General features: G+C 40.6%; 1 protein-coding gene across 4 annotated transcripts in view; it reads right to left on the bottom strand.

Annotated features, from left to right (window-relative positions):
• The window catches only part of dmxl1 (Dmx like 1), a 54,765-nt gene that overhangs the window by 11,646 nt on the left and 24,392 nt on the right, over positions 1-18,727 (bottom strand). For 2 of the 4 annotated variants that reach the window (XM_074670788.1, XM_074670791.1), the window contains exons 27-44: positions 17,853-17,981; positions 17,561-17,699; positions 15,586-16,385; positions 14,336-14,434; positions 13,732-13,899; positions 11,517-11,708; positions 10,019-10,095; positions 7,644-7,765; positions 7,263-7,520; positions 6,579-6,781; positions 6,310-6,458; positions 6,118-6,203; positions 5,770-5,971; positions 5,153-5,267; positions 4,694-4,762; positions 2,970-3,056; positions 2,391-2,509; positions 1,867-2,014 (exon numbers count right to left, since the gene is read on the bottom strand). In XM_074670788.1, the coding sequence (XP_074526889.1) occupies positions 1,867-2,014; positions 2,391-2,509; positions 2,970-3,056; positions 4,694-4,762; positions 5,153-5,267; positions 5,770-5,971; positions 6,118-6,203; positions 6,310-6,458; positions 6,579-6,781; positions 7,263-7,520; positions 7,644-7,765; positions 10,019-10,095; positions 11,517-11,708; positions 13,732-13,899; positions 14,336-14,434; positions 15,586-16,385; positions 17,561-17,699; positions 17,853-17,981 (3,162 nt within the window). The remainder of the gene's footprint in view (positions 1-1,866; positions 2,015-2,390; positions 2,510-2,969; positions 3,057-4,693; positions 4,763-5,152; positions 5,268-5,769; positions 5,972-6,117; positions 6,204-6,309; positions 6,459-6,578; positions 6,782-7,262; positions 7,521-7,643; positions 7,766-10,018; positions 10,096-11,516; positions 11,709-13,731; positions 13,900-14,335; positions 14,435-15,585; positions 16,386-17,560; positions 17,700-17,852; positions 17,982-18,727) is intronic. The other 2 variants (XM_074670792.1, XM_074670793.1) reach the window with 1 other exon arrangement.

Raw genomic sequence — 18,727 nt, 5'->3', positions numbered from 1 at the left:
TCGGCTGTGTAAGCAGACACTCGCTTATAACCACTCTACCGGAGCGATGAGAAACCACATCCATAGTAGACACCTCGATGTTGACCTGCAGGGCGAATATGGTGAGACCGGGCTCGGTCACACGAAAACACCGCTAAATAAGGCTCTAGTTCTCATCGTGTCTCTTCGTCCTGGCAGACTACCTGCGTTTGTTTATATCTGGCACGCCGCGCGCGCGGACTGATACACTAAGCGGCGAGCGCCTCGTAGCTAGCTGTGGCTATATGGCTATCTGCAGAGGTAGCAGAAACCGGCAGAGGAGCAGGGAGGGGGTGTTTGGTGCGTGCACTCTGGGCTTCTGCTGAACAAAAACACTGCTGTAGGGGTAATTTCTGCCCTAAACCTTGTGATAGGACCCAACTTGTTTCATCCCGGAGGAACACTTTAAGTGCCAGGGTTTTCAGGGAAATTCTATTCTAGGCTACTATGTTGTATGTTTGGAATTGTCATGCTGCTGCATCCAAGTTTCATACTGAAACAGAATTCATAATAAATGCCATGCATTGCATTGGCAAACGCATCAGAAATGGATTTCTCTTTAATTTGTTCAACTTTATTCTGTCAGTTGTTGTTACATCAATAAAATTTAAATTAACAGTTTGTCCTTAAATAGCTCCTAAATACACATTTGCATTTAAAACTTTTAACTTAATATGTGTATTAAATTGCAAGTTTTTCTTTTTTATAGACTAGTCGACTAGTCGCAAATAAAATTTGAGACTAGTCGGCTAGGAAATTAGTCGAAATTCCCATCCCTAGTTAACACATGGTCATGATTTAAGATTCATGTCACACAACAAAGAGAAACCAACAAGTGAGCCAATCCCCTCCACTTGTTCTTTCATTATCTAAGTAACTCATTATCTCCTGTTTCATGATCTCTTTCCTAAAAACTCAGACATTAACAGCAATGTCGTCCAAATAACTAATTCATCATTGTTTCAGCATTGGTTCTCCTCCAACCTTGGGCCCACAGCCTGACAGTTTGGTGAAATAATTAGTATTCAGAGAGGATCGTGCTGTCCAGTCTGTATATCAGGAGCAATGAGCGAGCTGGTTAATCATCAACAAACATGACTCACGAGCACTCCATTTTAAAGACACTGCAAACGCCAGAATCAAATCAAACTCCCCCAAGGCTGAAAACGCCAACTTCTCCAGCTCAGAGAAACAGCTTCAACAGACTTTTATTTCTTTTACATAAGCAGAAAAATGATAGAGGTCTGGCTCTGGTGGTGTCTCACATGCTGTCGCAGTCAGCAACATCTTTGTTCCTTTGTAAGTCAATGAGGGGAGCTTATGTTAGCAGCCATGATGCTTTTGGCAAACTCAGCCCATACAAAGATGAATTATTAATTTAAGTTTTTTAAACAGCTCTGAGGGTTTCACTTTACGTGCAAAGCAGGCAAGAGCCGCAGCGACAAACAGCATCAGTTCATCCCAGAAATGGAATAAAGAGTGTACTAAAGAGAAAGCAATCATCAAATGGTGCTCTGTGGGAGACTCAGGGATCCTCCCAGCTGCTTTCTCAAGTACAGCTGAACCAAAACAGCATTTTATTGATAGTGAAACTAAAACATACAGCTTTTTATTACATACAGATAAAAGCTAAATGGACTGTTTTTTACATTCCAAGTAAGATTGAACCATTCACACTACATCTGCCAGCAGGGGAAGATGAATGAAATATGAAATTTGCTTTTTTTGTGTTCAGAAATAACAAAATATTAAAGTATTACCAAGAATTGAAATCAAATTATCAAAGTGGCAAACACAAGAAGTTTCTGAGTTAATATTATAACATACAGACTCAGGTCTACAGCTCACCACAGATGCACCCCGGCCCGTCTGCAGACCTCCTAACCACGGCATGTTGATGGGAGTGCCTGGGCTGCTGTGAGTGTACGGTGTGGTGCCGTGGAGGGCGGCACAATCATCACGTGCATGGATCACCAGGAAGTCATCACCACCGACACTGCAGAAGCAGATATAGTTCCATATAATGATCTATTTTATGATAATCTGAGCATCTAAAAATGATTAAATGACAGAAGGGATATTCTGATAAAATAAATGCAGATAGAAAGAAACTTTGCGCTGAAATCTTACATTGATATCTCAAAAAGCAGTCTCACAAACACACAGGATGAGCTGCTCACCCAAACATAAACACAACGCAGTATTTACAGCACCTACACAATCAATTCTCAACCAATCAAACCGTTCCTCACTCTTTTAGCTCTTTTTGTTTGAGGGTGAAGATTTAACTTGATACTCTGACTGAACTCACACAGCCGTTGGCCTCAGGAGGTAAAATACTCACACGAAAACACACAACACTGATCTCTTACCCTTTGGCTTCAGCCTCATCATCATCGATCCATGTCAGGATCTGTGTGGCCAAGATGGATGACACATCCAGCTCCTGAATGTCATGGGTGGAGGCCATGACTAAACAGTTACGATTTGCCTGGGAGACAGACGGAGACTGGAGGTCAGGTGACAGAGAAAGGGAAACAGCTCGAGGCTTACATGTGGAAAGTTAGTCCAAAAGAGTTTGTTGAAAACTTTTTTTCCAACTACATTCTGCCTGTGGTGTCAAATCCATACAGCAATGTGCTCCTAGTCATGGTTCTGTTTTACTTTTGTTGAAAAGAAAATAAACACAGAAGAGAAACCTCCACCTATACAAAACAAATACAGACTAAACAAGATGATATGGTGTAAGAGCTGTGCCACTGGTAAAAACTAGAACATGTACAAGCATTCTAAATAACAGCTTTACTCTGACCAACAAACCTCTGATGTCTCAAAACTTGAATCCAGAATGGAAACTTTGTGTTTACTTGTCTAGAGTCATGCTCGCTGTGGAATACTTTTCAGCAACTTTTCTTTGGTTCGTGTGCGAGTCGGTGACATCTTCGCTCTACCTTGTTGATGGCAAAAGCTGTGATGATGTCAGACTCTTTGTGGATGATGCGTGCCTTTCCTCCAGGGCCGCTCGGATCTGACTCAGTCTGCATGGAGGAACAGAGATTCAATCATTACACTTGAATATCAGAAAGCATTTATTTTACTTCAGACATTTTTTCCTTGATGCAACAGAACAAACTAAGGGCACTCTTTGTTCTCTACATTTACCATCATGCACACTCAGTGTTAATGTGTTTGTTTGGGCTGCCTTTATGGAGAAACACATGGGGAATCAGGTAACACTACAGCAGTACATGTAACTGGGTTAGCACCATCAGACAATATGAGAATAACAATCCTTTAGTGATGAAGCATGCACACTGTGTCAGAGAGGTCCTATGGGATGTGTGCAGTGGCAGAGAAAACTATACTGTAGATCTGCATATTATATAGGGCTTTTACTTTTTGATACCATAGTTATTTCAGACGAGACAGGCATCCTTTGAGGATGAGATTGAATTAAAGTCTTTACAGCATTTATCCAAGGAGAAAACACCACGTCTTTTTCTGCCACACTGAATAAAGGAAAACTTGACTCGCAGAAATCTAAATATGGCGGTTTGCCATTTTCGCGTAGCATATAATCCCTGTGGGCCGCAGATTCACTGCGACAGTGTTGGGCCCATTAATCAGAAGCTATTCAGCTTCATAGCTCTTCCTCAGAGAGACTGGGTTAATTAACATGGACCAAATGGAGGCGCTACATTGTGGCAGCTTGCACAGTGAGAGCCAGAAGATTAGAAAAGCTCTTGAAGGCATCAGTTTACAGTGTAATTCATGATTTATGGGTCCTACTGACATGAAGTTTCAGACAGCTAAATGTACGATTAATATCAAGCATTGACAGGAACATATAGAGTTCATAACCTAGAAAACACACAAACTGTAACTCTGTCTAGATCTTTAATTCACTCTTCCTCTGATCATATGTGACATTCAACACTTTCTATTCTACTGTAGAAAGAAAACACGTGGCACATGGCTTCTCATCATTGGTGCAGTATCAACCGCCCACACGACAGAGCAGTGAGGGATCTTTTCTAACATTCTTTAACATCTGCAGAGAGCACACAGTTTTTCGTTGCTATTGACAGATCAGAAGAATAGTTGAAAAATACAAACATCTTACATTCTTGTGAACATGCCACAAAGACTCTCACATTAGACTGTCTCATTTTCCTGCCTCATGCTGGATCTTAGAAACTTGGTTTTATGGTTAAGTTCTTAGAAAGCAGAGACAAATGTATTCATCTTAAAAAACCTCTGTGATAGTTCCCGGTGTTAGCATTATTCTTGGTCTGATAATGACACCACCTACAGTGTTGCTCTAGTTTGGATCACATACTGTACACAAGCTTTGTTTTCCTTTAGTCAGACATGATCTATTTTATCTGAAGTTATTGTCCACACTTTATACATCATAATTTTGGATATCTACATGAGACATTAGAGTCATGTTCTTTAAACACGACACTACAAATGGAAGGGAACGACAGAGTTTTAATTACGAAACAAGTTAATGAAGATTTTTTATTCTCATATTTAAGGCAATTTTGCTCATTTGATCAAAAGACAGCACAGACGGTGCAGGGAGTTTAGTGGGACAGTATAAGGTAGAAGTTTTGATATCCGACTATATGCACTCTAATACCAGAAGTCATCTTATGTTAAGCAGCAGTACCTGATGGTTTCCTGTCTCCTCCATCCCTGAATATTTCAGACTGTCAGTCTCAGTCTGGTCCTCACGCGACTTTAATGATTGGAAAGGCAGCACAGGGTGATGACACGCACACACAAAACACACACAACAGCAACCATTGGTGAACCATGCAGTCAACACACATACAGAGGGGATTATTGTGCTGTTAATCAAACAAAGTGTATAATTATTTGAGTACAATGAAAGCATCAACATGCGAGTGGCAGCAGTAAAATTACATGTGGTTGGTACGCGGCACAGAGGAAGCACAAATGCACTAGAGGGGATTGTAAAAGCCGTAATGATGCAGCTTGCTAGAAGGGATTTAATCATAATGAAACAGTTAATATGTTATTCATTGTCAATTAATACAATGTGCTAGCTGTGCGACATGGAGGCATGTTCATGCAGTGTGATGGTGATGGTGTAAACATAGTGTACCTCATTGGGGTTTTTCTTGGCAAAGATGTTGCGAATGAAAGTCTCCTGCACTTCGTCCTGCTTGACCAGATACTGCCACAGACGCTTCACAGGCAGCGCTGAGGGGTGGCTGGTCCTGAAAAGGATAAAACACCTCCTGCATATTAACAGTAATGCTCATTAAATCAGTTGTAGCAGTTCAGTGAAGCACAAGGCCCATCGGTGCTGATTTTGAAAACTCCACATATCTGCTGCTCAAGGCAGAGATAAAAAAAAAACATCAAATAAACGCACGGTAAATGTTTTTCCTCCAGGGACACTTACAGGGGGAATCCACAGGGATCACGTCTGCTGTAGGCTAATGATTTTAATCTAAGTACTACATACGCATCATACTGGTATGGATGCATTCAACATACATAAATATTGCTTAAGGCAAAATGTTAACAATGAAACCGCATCATGTTAACTTTACGTTGAAGTGTCAAGATAGTGAGGGGTATATTTGTAAGCTTTTAAAACTGATATCACAGAGGAAGTTGAGAGAACAACACTTTGTGAATTAAATTTTGTTTAATCTAAAATTCTAAAAAGAGAATTTAAAGTTGACTGTCTTTCTTTGGTTTTAGTCCTGGTACCTGAATGGGGTGTTTGATGGCTCAAGCAAGGCCTTGTGTCTGAGCAGGGCGGGTCCAGGCGTGGCCGCCTCGTCATGGAGGTGGGTGGAGATGTATTTGGAAGGGGGGCCCCCATAAATCTCCAGCCTCTTCTGCAGCACCTGTTCCCAGCGCTGCAGCGTCTTCAGCACAGCGTGACACAGCGGAGAGCCCACGGGCAGATCTGCGTTTAAAGGAAGCAGGCACACATAAACAAGAAGGCAATGAGATTAGCTGAGACAGGCTGAGAGAAATGGGATGGCTGTTTAACTGAAATGGTGTTAGTGCATCAGAAAGGTATGTGGTGTGTTTTAGAGTTTTAGTGTTTACCTAATAGATCATATCCTGCCATTGGGTAAAAGGATTTGAGGTTGACCAACACCAGCTGAACCATGGCCAAACGCATCAAACACCAACTGAAAGGAGGAGACAGTAGCAGAAACCAGATGAAAAATGTGAAGACAAAAGACACCAAAAGGCTCAGGATGAGTCCCTCTTAGGAGTAATATCCACAACCATTACCTGTATGAATTGTGGTTGGAATGCTCTCTTTGAGGAGAGTTGGGGTCAAACACATTTTCAAATTCATCATCCTCTTCATCCTCATCTTGACTGCCCTGGCTCTCCTCCGAGTCATATTCAATCCTGCTTTCTGATGGTGGCAGTGACGGCTAAAAGAAACATCAACAAAATCAATGAGGAGCTGCTACAACATTTTAATTAAGATACCAAATTAAAACTTAACAGACAAAAAAAAAATCATCATTTGTTTCACTGATTACATCAGTTACCTTTGCAATAAAGTAATCCCAAATGCTGAGCTCTGGAGGCACAAATCTTTCTTTAAAGACAGGAGGAGCTTCCTGTTCCACCACATGGCTATGCCTGGGACTAGCCGGTCCCTCACGCTCTATCCCTGACTCCTCCTTTGATCCACTGCGCGATGACAGCAGCCTGAATCGTCTGGACTTCCTGTCTGAGCCACTTGGAGAAGCTGGGGTGTGGAGAAAGTGTGTTTTAAATTGCTGCATATGTAATTGCTCCCATCATAACCCTTTCTGTTTGAGCATATTCACATGTTCAGAGCCTGATGTACTTATTTAATGTTCTACGGAGGATTACATCAGCCGTAGGCATTAAATTATGTGAAATATATAAAAACATATGAAGCTATGGGTTGAAATATCTGCTTTTTTAAGGATAAATGGGAGTTACAGCTGCATTACATCAGGTTTCCTCTGAAAACCACTGGAGAACACAAACAGGTTGTGAGGGAAATCGCTCCCTCACTGATAGGTTGATGGGTTTCACTATGACCTACAGACTGGAACCCAATTAATTTAGCGAGACTGATTTGATTTAGCTGCTGGGTCACCTCCAGAAGAAAACCCCCCACAGAGACAGAGAGGCAGGCAGCAGCTTAGGCAGAGAGTGTCAGAGAGAAGACTCAACCAGCCTCACTAATCCCTCCTCACCTGGTGGGGGTGATCGTGTTGGGCTGGTGGGTTTTTCTATGACAGGTGTACGGGCGCCCCCTCCGAACACCATCACCCAAAGCTTGCTGTTGAGGGGGTGGGCCACAATGCGGAACAGCTCGTTGCAGGAGTGAGTGGCCAGGCCGTGAACGAACAGGCTGAGGAAGACAGCGGTGAGGATCTCACAGAGCAGCATAGCTAAGCCCGGCTGGCTCTCCTCACCTGCTGAGCTCAACAGGCGTATCAGAGAGGCGATTCCTGGGAGGGAGAAGAAAGTAAAACCAGGGGCAGGGAAAGTGAAGAAGATGGTAGGAGTGGAAATAAATATTTGTTGCTTTGTATCAGGAATAAAATGAAATGTGCTGGGTTTGTCTGGTTTACCTGGCCACTGAGCAGGAGAGGTGTTGGGCTGAACAGACTCGTCCATGCTGAGAGTTCTGACTGGATGCTTCTGTGACAGCAGCACACTCTGATACACGGTGCCTGTGAAATCGTTCACATGACTGGGGGAGGAAACAAGAAAAATCAAAAAGTAGAATATTTACATTAAACATGAAACCTTGGAGTGAAAGTGAATAATGGTGTTTGATCTATATAAAATGTCTAAATATTTTACCGCAAATGTTCTATTTTTACTCTCAAGTAGATGGCACAGCTGTCAAACTTTGTTCTATCAATGCATAAAATACTAATAGGCTCCATCTTGAGTTACCTGCCTATCTCTTCTGCTTGGAACATGAAGAAACACTTCAATGATGAATAAAGTGTCAGTACTCTAGTTCTCACGTCAAGCAGCTTTCCAAAACAACTCACAAAAAGAACCTTGGATGGTTGAAGAGGAAATGTTCGCTAAGATTGCTGGATCCTCAACCCACAAGAGAGCCTATTAGGATGATAACATCCAATTAGTTCCCTTTTAAGCTTTTGTGTAAAAATTGAAGCCCCTGCATCAAAAAGAATTTACAAGTCAAAGGAAACATCACTCAAAGGAGGTGACTGTGGTCTTTCTGCAGCTCTACAAAACATTAGCTCCCCTACAGCTGCAGAGTCCTTTTTTTCAGGCTGAACGAGGGTGTTGGCTGTTTGTCAATAAAATTAAACTACAGATAATGTGATATCAAAGAGAGAGGAAGGAGTACATTGTGTATCAGAACACTGCCAAGTTGGTGGCAGCACTCCTGAAACCTGCATCCTGAAATACCATTTAAAAAATTCACACCCTGTCTTTCTCTGTCGCTCACACACTCAGGAGGAAAAAACAGAAGCAATATTTCATTAAACCTCTGCAGTGATGCACCAGGAGAGTTGATATCATGATTACCATAACAAAGACGGTGTTAAATTAGAAATAGCCTTTTAATTTGGTGAGTCTGCTCTCTGACAAACAGAATGTGATAGGTGTGTGTGTGCTTGTGTAAAGTCTCTTGTTCATGGGGAAAATGCAAAACTAAGTGCTCATTTAAACCCCATTCCCTGGAGTTGTGTACGGTCGGAGAGGTTGCTCCAAAAGAATGATGAATTTTTCTCTCTTAGTATAAGAAAACCTTTCTGACACGTCATTTAACTTGTGAAAGCAGTTCTGTCTCTGGGGTTACGTCACTGTGGCTTCAAAGGTCCCGGTCAGGTCAAGCTTAAGTAAAAGATTCTATACAACATCAGAAATCAAACCACAAATCTGGAGGAACAGTGACAGGAACTCTCAGAGCGGCACCGCTCAAAGCCAATTTAGTCATACAAACAACAAGAGCACCCCTCAAACACACTCATACAGACACACAGACACGCACACACTTTCACCCTGCAAAGTTTAAACCCCACCAAGTTGTTGCCAAAGTGATTCGGCGTTATAGTACGTACACATCTTTATTAATAAACAATGATCCTCACATCTGTCAAAACCAAAACATCTTATTAAATATTTACGATGAGAATGACGAATGACAAACAACAGCCTCGCAGCTTTCATAAATCATTCTCTGCGCGATGAAAACAGACAAGTGACTGTCGTATTTTTGGTTTGCAAACTTGCAACATATTTCCCCTTTTCCACGTCTCCAATCACGCCACTAAAGCGCTTTGTAAAAACAGCCTACAGCATGTGCTAAGATGAATTTTCATAAACGAAGCTTGAGACAACTTGAAAAGCATTTTTGCACTTTGCTGTTGGATTTGTCGAGTCTGACTTGAGATGTATGTGAGCATTACCCTTTTATTTTAAAGTATGCTTGGTTGCCAGTAGTCATGTCCCTTCCCCCTTATCTCTTATCATTCTGCTCCAATAAGTCTAAAAACTCTCTCACACAAACGCACACTCTCACAAATAACACCAGGGGACATAAATTAAATTTTTTTGGCCAGCCTTTGTGTTTTGAATGCTAATGAAAAGGGACCAGGATCAGATCACTCTTGATAGATAAATAATCCAGTGGCGGCTGGAGCTGTTAATGCTATTGTGTCGAGGTGAATGTGGTGGAAAATGAGGAAGCAGTAACAAAGTTAAGCATTGCTTGCAGTCATATAAAGAATTCAAGAAGCAGAGATGCAGTGCTGTAGAATCTCACTCTGAACCAAACTATTTTTTAAGTCAGGCTGCTTTTAAAGCATTTATTTAAACACAGGGCTCAGATCTACACAGATTTGTTTCCCCAGATCCTAAATGGTTTTTAGAAAACAGATGGGAAAAGGTTTGTGATCTAGTAAAAGCTCAGTGAGCAGCTGCTGTTTTATTCTTTCAAAGAAAGAGGTAAGGCTCTCACCTTTGGGTGTGTCCGTCACACAAACACTGATATATACAGGCTGACAAGGAAGCAGCCAATGTGTGCAGCACATAGATCTGAAAGGAGTAAAGGGGTAAAGACAGAGATGAATAAGTGATTAAACTTAATGCAAACAATAAAAACCTATTTTCACCCAAAACCTACTTCTTTTTTGAGAGTGATTTCTGTAATTTTCAGCAGTTTCAGAAATGCTCTTAAGTATGTCATTTACAGTATTAAAGTCTTGTCTCCTGCCAACAAGGTCTTGGCGTCTCTTCTTCAGGTATTGGTAAACATCTCATACTGAAACCGGTCTATTATTGTTATTAAATTAAAGTCAAATGATGCCAGAGGTCTGCCCAGATGAAGACATAAATTTCCCTTTTTTCAACTTTTGTATCTTTTAGAATCAATTTTAAGTTTCTTTTTATTAGTTTTTAAATCTCTTAACGGTCTTGCTCCTGCATATTTATCTGATTTGCTTTTACCATATGAACCATGTAGAGCCCTCAGGTCCTCAGGCAGGGGTCTTTTAGCTGTTCCCAGAGTTAAGACTAAAACATATGGGGGAAGCTTCTTTTTGTTATTACGGCCCCCGTCTGTGGAACAGTCTACCTGAGGACCTGAGAGCAGCACCTTCTGTTCATATTTTTAAAGGCAGACTCAAGACCTACCTCTTTAATCTCGCTTTTAGCTGATTGTATTTAATATCATTTTATGTTATATGTAACTTATTTTAACTCTTTTATTTTGTTTTATTACTACATTTCAGTCAGATTTTTTTTTAAATTTTATTTTATGTTTTATTTATTTATTCTATTTTTTACTTGGAATTTCATTTTTTGTTAAATGCTTCTCCAATTTTAGCTGATTTTATTACGCACCTGATGTTACACAATCTCATTCTACAATACTATTTATCTAACTTTTATTCTATACTGTTATATAATTTTATTCATTTATTTATTTATTTACTCACTTATTTATCTTACCCTCTAGTATTTTTGAGTATTTTTAAGTATCATATTACTTTTAGCTCCTGTGTTTTCTCAATTTTAATACAAGATGGCGTTTCCTCAGTCCTCTTATTCTGCTCTCTGTCAGAATTTCCTTTTCATGTCTTCATGTGTTTGAGTAAGTGAGTGTGTATGTTGCATATGGTTTGGGGGTGGGAGGGGATTGTGGGGGCTTTTGTTTTCATTTTATGTAATTATGCAATTTCTGTTTTTTATTCCACTTATTATTTCATTTTATCTTTTTCTCATGTGACGCACTTTGTATTACAAAATCCTGTATGAAAAGTGCTATACAAATAAAGTTTGATTGATTGAAGTTTGATTGATTAATATAAAATGCAAAAATTCATTTTTTATATCTGTGTTGAAGCAAACAGTTTCTTTGAACTCAAATTCATAAGTTCAGAAAGAGTGAATTTCCAGTAATGAACTATTCAGACACACAAAGAGGAACAAATGGATAAAACCAGACACTGTCTCACCTCATTGTTAATGACATCAGGATGTGGGGGAGAGTCCAAAGCATTGATGGTCTGCAGTATGTCGTGGGTCAGGTTGGTCAGGTGGACGATGGGATTTGCTACGACCGTCTTAACGTTGGCTGTGCACGCCATCAGTAGAGGGATGGATGTTGGTTGGGTAGATGGCTGCGCTACAGACTGGACAGAGTCGTCCTGGAAGAGAAAGTTCAACAAAAAGTCTTTTAAGACAAAGTATGGAGCAAACACATGCTGTATATACTGCGCTGAAATCACATCATCTTGTAAATCATGATGAACGGCTGCAGCCTGAACCAAAGCAAAAAAAAAAAAAGATCCAAAACCAAGAGAGCAAAATTTGTGTCCGACACATTGTTTTCTAATGTTTTGGCATTTACTTGATCCCTGAACATGGCTCTCTAAAGTGGGTTCACCACAGGCTTATGTTCCTCAGTCTTGATGAATTACAATTAGCTGTCACTAAACTCCTTCACAGATGCTCTCTCCATAAGCTGATGTCAAAACAAAAGAAAATAAAAACATTGTCTTGAAAAAAGTAGAGAAATCTGACATCCCTGGGAACAAAGCTGGGATTAAGAAGCTGCTGTTATCTACAGATCAAAGTAAAGCGATAGAACGTACTCCCACTGCCCAACAACCACGCTAACATTAAAGAGCACTGTCCCCACGGTGCCACACTGGGTTGTTTATCTCCTAAAACTTGACTCAACCTTCTTATATTCAGCCCAAGGCAGACGCTCCCTCAGGAGCAGGAGGATCAGCACATGCTGTCAGCCCATTGCTGGAGGTGTGCAGACGATAGTAAGGAGGGCTATGCGTGGTTCGTGTGATTGTGTGCATGTAAGTGTGCGTGACTGTGTGTGTCCAGGGAATGTGGTTGCATTAGGAAAAGCTTTCAGAGGGCGTCATGTTCGTCTTTCGTACTTTGCCCCTCATCTGCTTGGAACCTTTCCCTTCAAAGAGAATATGGGAACAGTTAAATAATTCTGCAGCTCTGTGAGTTCACTGGTGTGAACGCTTTCACATGCAATGATGATTATTATTCTTCTGTTCAAATTTATCATGTCAACAGTTTCTGTTTCTGCCATGATGTTCTTATTAATAATTAGTTAATATTTTGTCACATTTTGTTTCTGTTAGTTATATTCAGAACTCATGAGAATTAAAGTTAAGACAGCACCAACTAAATCCTATGCATCATGTAAAACCTCCTTAATACAGAACATTCTCAGTAGTGCCTCCACTGTGAACATGGGTTTTCTCACCCCAGCTGTTCAGGTAATCAAATAAAAAACATTACAAGAAAACAAAGTAAAACCAACATCTGTAAAAAGCAAAATTGATAATGATAAAATAATGTCAAATGTACAAAGCCTTGTTTTTTGTGCCCTTAAAGAATTTTTGTACTCAGCATGTGAACAAACTAGGAAAGCACTCAGAGAGCGCAGACCTCCGCCAAGCATATTGTGATTGTTACACAACACTTTAAAATTATACTTCCTTTCAGCAGACTGTCTGCTATAATTTGGTGTTAGTTGCAGGTTTGTATGATAATTTGTTACCTGACAGTGTTGAAAATTATGGTGACCCAGTACAGATTTCATATTCCAGATCTTAGTATCCAGAATATTGCCGGGATCTGTATCGTACTTTTACATCTGTCAGAAATTACCTTGACATTGTCTTGTATTTTTTTGCAAAGCAATCTAACCATTTATCGTGGAGTTATATACACATATGGTGAAAATGGCCATAATGATAAAGAATCCTTAAAAAAAATCCCGGATCCAGACGGTGATCTGGATCACCTCCAAAATTTAATCACTTCTTCCTTATCTCATTTTGAACATTTCCTGAAAATTTCATTAAGATCTTTTTGTTACTTTTTGAGTTATGTAGTTCACAGACAAACACACAAACTCTCCCAAAAACATAACCTCCTTGGCTGAGGTAACAAAATGAAAGGAGGCTGCAGGAGCAGAAACTGCTCCCAACAATCTCAGCTGATCACCCAAATTCTTACCAGCATTTAATTCTTCCAGGAATGGTACTCAGTGACTTATTTACTTGTTTTTTAATCCCTCTCACACTCAGTTTCAAAATCAACTGGTTATGTCACACAGTGGCAGATAAAGTTTTAGCCTATTAACTTGTCAAGCTCTGTCTGTTAGTGGTCCTACGTGCATGCTTTCATTACCTGGTGAGACTCTTGAAGCAACAAAATCAGCTCCATGCGGACGGAGGCCAGTCCTCCACCGTGTGAGCCGTGCAGGCTGCAGTAGCTCAGAAACATCCTCAGTAAGGGCTGGTTACTCTGCAGCCAGTGTCTTCTGCTCCTTAGGCTGCCAGCACGAGGACTCCCCGCCTGGAGAGGTATTGTAATTAGTTTGATAGACCAATCACTCAACACCTTTCTAAATATTCAAACATTATCCAACTGGTTTCTGCTCATACAAAAGCTCCACGTGCTCTACAACTTAAAAAAAAAACACATATTACTCTGTCCCATCATTCATTGGGTAACTGGGAGGTCTTGGGAGTTTAAATATAACTTTTAACTTAACTATCTGGGTGCAAAATAAATTAGATTGTTGATAATAGAGAAATACAGCGTAATTTAAAACTTTATGCTACCCGAAATAAAAAACAAGTTCCAAAATTTATAAAACTAGGGAAAATTCTTTAAGCGATGTCAAGAAACACAGCGGTGTTCTCTTAATTATTTATTACAGCAAGTGTTGCATTGATTTTTCCTCATGAACCTCTAACAAATATAGAAGCAGCCAGCAATCTACACCCACCTGTTCCTCCTCCACCAACCCAGAGACAGGAGCATCAGCCTGGACGGACAGCTCTGGCAGGCAGGGCTTGTAGCTGCAGCAGCGCTGCAGAGCCACCACCTGGGGTAAACAGAACTTGGTTTTTTAAAATCGACTTGTCAAGAAGGAATTTATCTCACATGTGTGGGAGTGAAAGCAAAACAGTTCTCAAATTGTCAAACAGATTTAACAAGGGAAAGAAAAATAATTTCATAAGAGAAAACCAGTAGTTATTACAAATATGATGTTCACATGCAGTGACAGAACACACACGCAGATAAAATCTTCTAACAGCCAACATAGTGACAGGAGAGATGTGTGGGAGTTATGCAACTTATAAAAGATTTATCAAGTGAACCTTGGGGTGCAGCCAGAGTTATTCTTCACAGATGGATATTATATTTATTATTCTGCTAAACTTCAGCCTGGCAGATGTGATGTTTGAGCTTGATCATGAATTGAAAGCAATGCTCAACAATTACCTGCACAGCACTGTAGCTAATGATCAAGCTGAACTGTGGATTTTTCACTAAATCTGCAACCATAATACTACAACAGTGTTTCTTGAACGAAACATAACCAAACTCTACCAGTTCTTAAGTACACCACCATCTGCTCAGCTATACTAAACGTAAACAGTGCTGAGAGTTTTAAAAAAAAACTGAGTTGGAGCTTTCTCTGCTGGACAAACTACAAAATAACACTCTTCCTAAAATTCAGAAAGCATTGTTTTCTGTGAAATTGGAGCATACACACAGCACAGGGCGATGTTCTCCTTCTACTGAAATAAGAGACTGATTTCCCAAAATTAAACCTTAAAAAAAAGGCACATTGTGTCCGTAAGGGGTGGATTTTAAAACGGGATTATTAATTCAAAATTCTTTTTTTTTTTTTCAAATCTAAATCCTTCATTGTAGTTTTTCTTTATAAGTTGGGTTGGGAAAAAGTTGAGATGTCAGATCCCCTGAACTTATCCTAAAAACTGACTCACATGTAATGTGCATTTTTTGGGGAAAATATGGCTCCTGATATAGTCTGTCGTCATCATCATCTTCATTCAACTTTTTCACATTGTCTGGTTTTATAAAAGCAAACTAAAAATCACAAATTGCAAATCAAAAAATTGCAATTAAAATTGAATTGGCACCCCAAAAATTGTAAAAGAATCAAATTGAGAGAAAGGCACATCGTCCCAGCCCTACTTTCTGTTTAAGAATCCTGATAGGTGTTACCTCTCTCTCCAACCACTGGCAGAGCTGATAACGCAGCTTTCCTCCTTCCAGTTCATACCCTGTCGACAGCGTACGGAGCTCATTGGTTAAAATCTTCAAGCAGGCTGTAAACTTCAGCTGAGCAGCCAGGATGTCGTCAGATGGTGCAATGAAGTCACTGCTGTCCTCCCTGTCCTCCTCAGTCACTGTCTCCATTAATGGGGACATGGCATCCTGTGTGTCCTGAAACACACTGCTGCTGTCTGCAGCAACACCAAGATTACCATTTTTAGTTTCTTCTTCATCCTCATCATCATCTTCCTCATCATCTTTGTCAGTGTCCCACTTCAGCTCCAGGGGCTCGTCTGGAAGTGTCATTGACGGCTGGCTCCAGTCAAAGCTCAACACTGAATCTGACTGGCTGTTGGATAAACTGTTTCCATCCGACTCGTAGCCGTTCAGAGCTGGCTGAGACCAATCAGGGTCAGATGTTTGACCGTTCTTGCTCCCCACACTGAGTTCAGCAGCTATGTCCGTGTCTTCCTGGTGGGTGTTTTTTGAATGCTTGCGGACTTTGGGCATTTTGGAAAGGACTTCGAGCGCCAGCATGGGGCAGCCAGCCTGCAGGTGTGCATACGCAGCTGTGAAAAACAGCCTCCTCTCCTCCAGGCTAATGGAGTCAGCCCTGCGACCCTCAGCAGTCAGTCCAACTTTAGCCTTCTCTGAAGAGCCTAAATGCCGGCGAAGGAGGAGTGGGTGAGTACGAAGGTAGGTGTAAAAGTTGAAAACCTCTGGGTTACATGGAGACACTTGGGAAGAACCTGTCATAGATAAAAAGAGATGGGAAATTGGTGTCAGCAAAAACCTGCAACTTGTAGTTCTTTGACCACAGCACCCGGAGAGACAGGCGGTATATTGGATCAGAGACACAAATGGAGCCCTGGCTGTCTTGATCAAATTTTGCTGACAAATTGTGGCCTGCAGCTAGTTGAGCGCTTTTAGTCTGACAAACTGCATTCTGTGGTTGTTTAAAGGTGATCAAAAGAAAGAGTTGGGAGTAAAAAATAACTAAAAAACTTATTGAGAAGAGAGGGAGAGAAGAAAGGTGATGAATTAAATATATCCTTTTTATCCAGGTATTATGATGTCAAAGAGCAAGACGACTTGTACAAAAGACCCAATGATGACAGCGTGCAACCTATGACGCATAAGAATTACTTTCAGCTTCCTATAAGCTGGAGCTCTTCTCTCTGTAAGCATATCAAACGGGCTTTGAGAACATCATTTGTGAAACACATGTAGCACGGGGATAAGTCTAAGTGAGGTTCATATGAAGTTCAGTTCTTCATCTATTCATACAAAAAGCCTTGCATATATTCTTCACTTAAACGGTCTACTGTGCCCCGTCGGCTGCATTTACTCGCATTTTTTGACATACTTATAGGACTAAAAATAGATTAAAGGCTGAGAGACTTGGTGAAACTAGAGGATTTTACGTCACAGTGCCAAATTAAAATCTGATGAACAACTTGGGTGTGCTCGCAGTTTTACCTATGAGGTACAACTTTGACCCTGCTCCGCCTTTAGTTTGACCAAAATGGGATTATGTCAGCCAGAGTGACTTCTGACATTCTTCACTCATTGACTGCCATTGACGTCTATAGATGTCAATTAGATAGTTTACTGCTGTGTCTATAGAAATCTATAATGTTTTTCGCGGGGGGGGATGTCAATCAATACCAGGCTTGTAACTACTGTGGGTTGGAGCGATGCAGAATGGATTTTGTCACCAGCAATGAAAAATGTTATGGTTTTCTTTAAATAATCAGTTGATATACCTGATCTGTGTATATTTCATCATTAGCAGTGATACCGTGAAAATGTCAGCAAAGTGGTGAATGGTGATTTTAAAAATGTGATAAGTACTTCACCCTGAGCTTATTTTCACCTCTGCATTGGGCTCATTTGAGATGAAAGGAAAAGTGGAAGAGCTTACCGTTGTCACATTTGGTCTCAGTGGACCCAGAGCTGGTGCTGTTAGCAGGCTGCTCGAGTAGAGTATCCAAGGCTCTACTGTAGTCCTCCAGGACCCAGTGAGCCATGCTCCGCAGAAACGGGTCCTGGTGGGCTGCAATCTGAAGCAAACAGAGAATAAAAATGACTCATACTGCTCTGCAATAATTAAAATGCTGGAGAGTCCTTTAACGCTGGGTAGTTTGACTAAATGGGGCATATTTCAGAAAAAAAACAATATCTGCCGGAGGCTGTGACTAACTAAAAGTCTGCACCTGTTTGTCGTGTCCCAGCACATGTCTTTGCAGGATCTTTTTGTAGGTACATGAAGTCTCAAACTCAGACTCGTATAATCTGGAGATCACCAGGGCAAGCTGTAGGTCCTGCATTTTCTCTATACACACCTGGGGGAAATAAAACAAATTAAAACAGTCAGTTATTATTTCCAAATCTTTTCTGAGCTATTGCCACAGGACTGAATAAACGAGAGAAATGCTTAAAAAAAGGGAAAAATAAAAGTCTAAACACAAAGCAACAAGTTAGAGGGGCTGGCTGATGGGGTATGAGGTGAATTTCAATGAGAGCCAGAGAGAGCAAGCAAAGTCAATGATAGCCCTTTGCCTGGGTCACACTCATTTCCATAAAGTGCTCAGAGAGGATCCACTTACTCACGCAGATTAAAAAATGTGACTCATTGCTCGAGGGACTATCACTTTGATGAGTAAAAGGTTAAGCAAACAAGATGACCGGGAGCAGCCCACTTCATGTGTTACCAAAAAAAACAGAGAGCTGTTTACTCTAAACTAATCCCTGTAAAAGGTAGAAAAAATCTGCCTTACAAACACATTTTCTTTTGAGAAAAACTATAAACATGAAAAAAGCTAACAAACAGAAATCATACTAATGCATTTCTTAAATAAAAGGTGGTAGTAGGTAATGACCCCACTTACAACGCTTCAGCAGGAATATGCTGCGGCTGGTTCATAAACGTAACAACAAGCTATTGAAAACTCTCACAAGAACGGTGTAAAAGGCAGCAGCACCCAAGAGTCAACTGCCAGCATCAATAATTCTTCAGTGCATTGTGCTAAGAGCTCCTGACAAAGACACCTCTGAGGGAATGTATTGAGCTGTTCTAATAATAAAAAGA

This window comes from Halichoeres trimaculatus, unplaced genomic scaffold (assembly GCF_033239565.1).
Source record: "Halichoeres trimaculatus isolate MK-OKI-2021-1 unplaced genomic scaffold, fHalTri1.1 fHalTri1_scaffold_5, whole genome shotgun sequence".
Classification (NCBI taxonomy): domain Eukaryota; kingdom Metazoa; phylum Chordata; class Actinopteri; order Labriformes; family Labridae; genus Halichoeres; species Halichoeres trimaculatus.
Note: the sequence above shows the minus strand (reverse complement) of the source record. Positions and strands in the feature narration are given on the sequence as shown.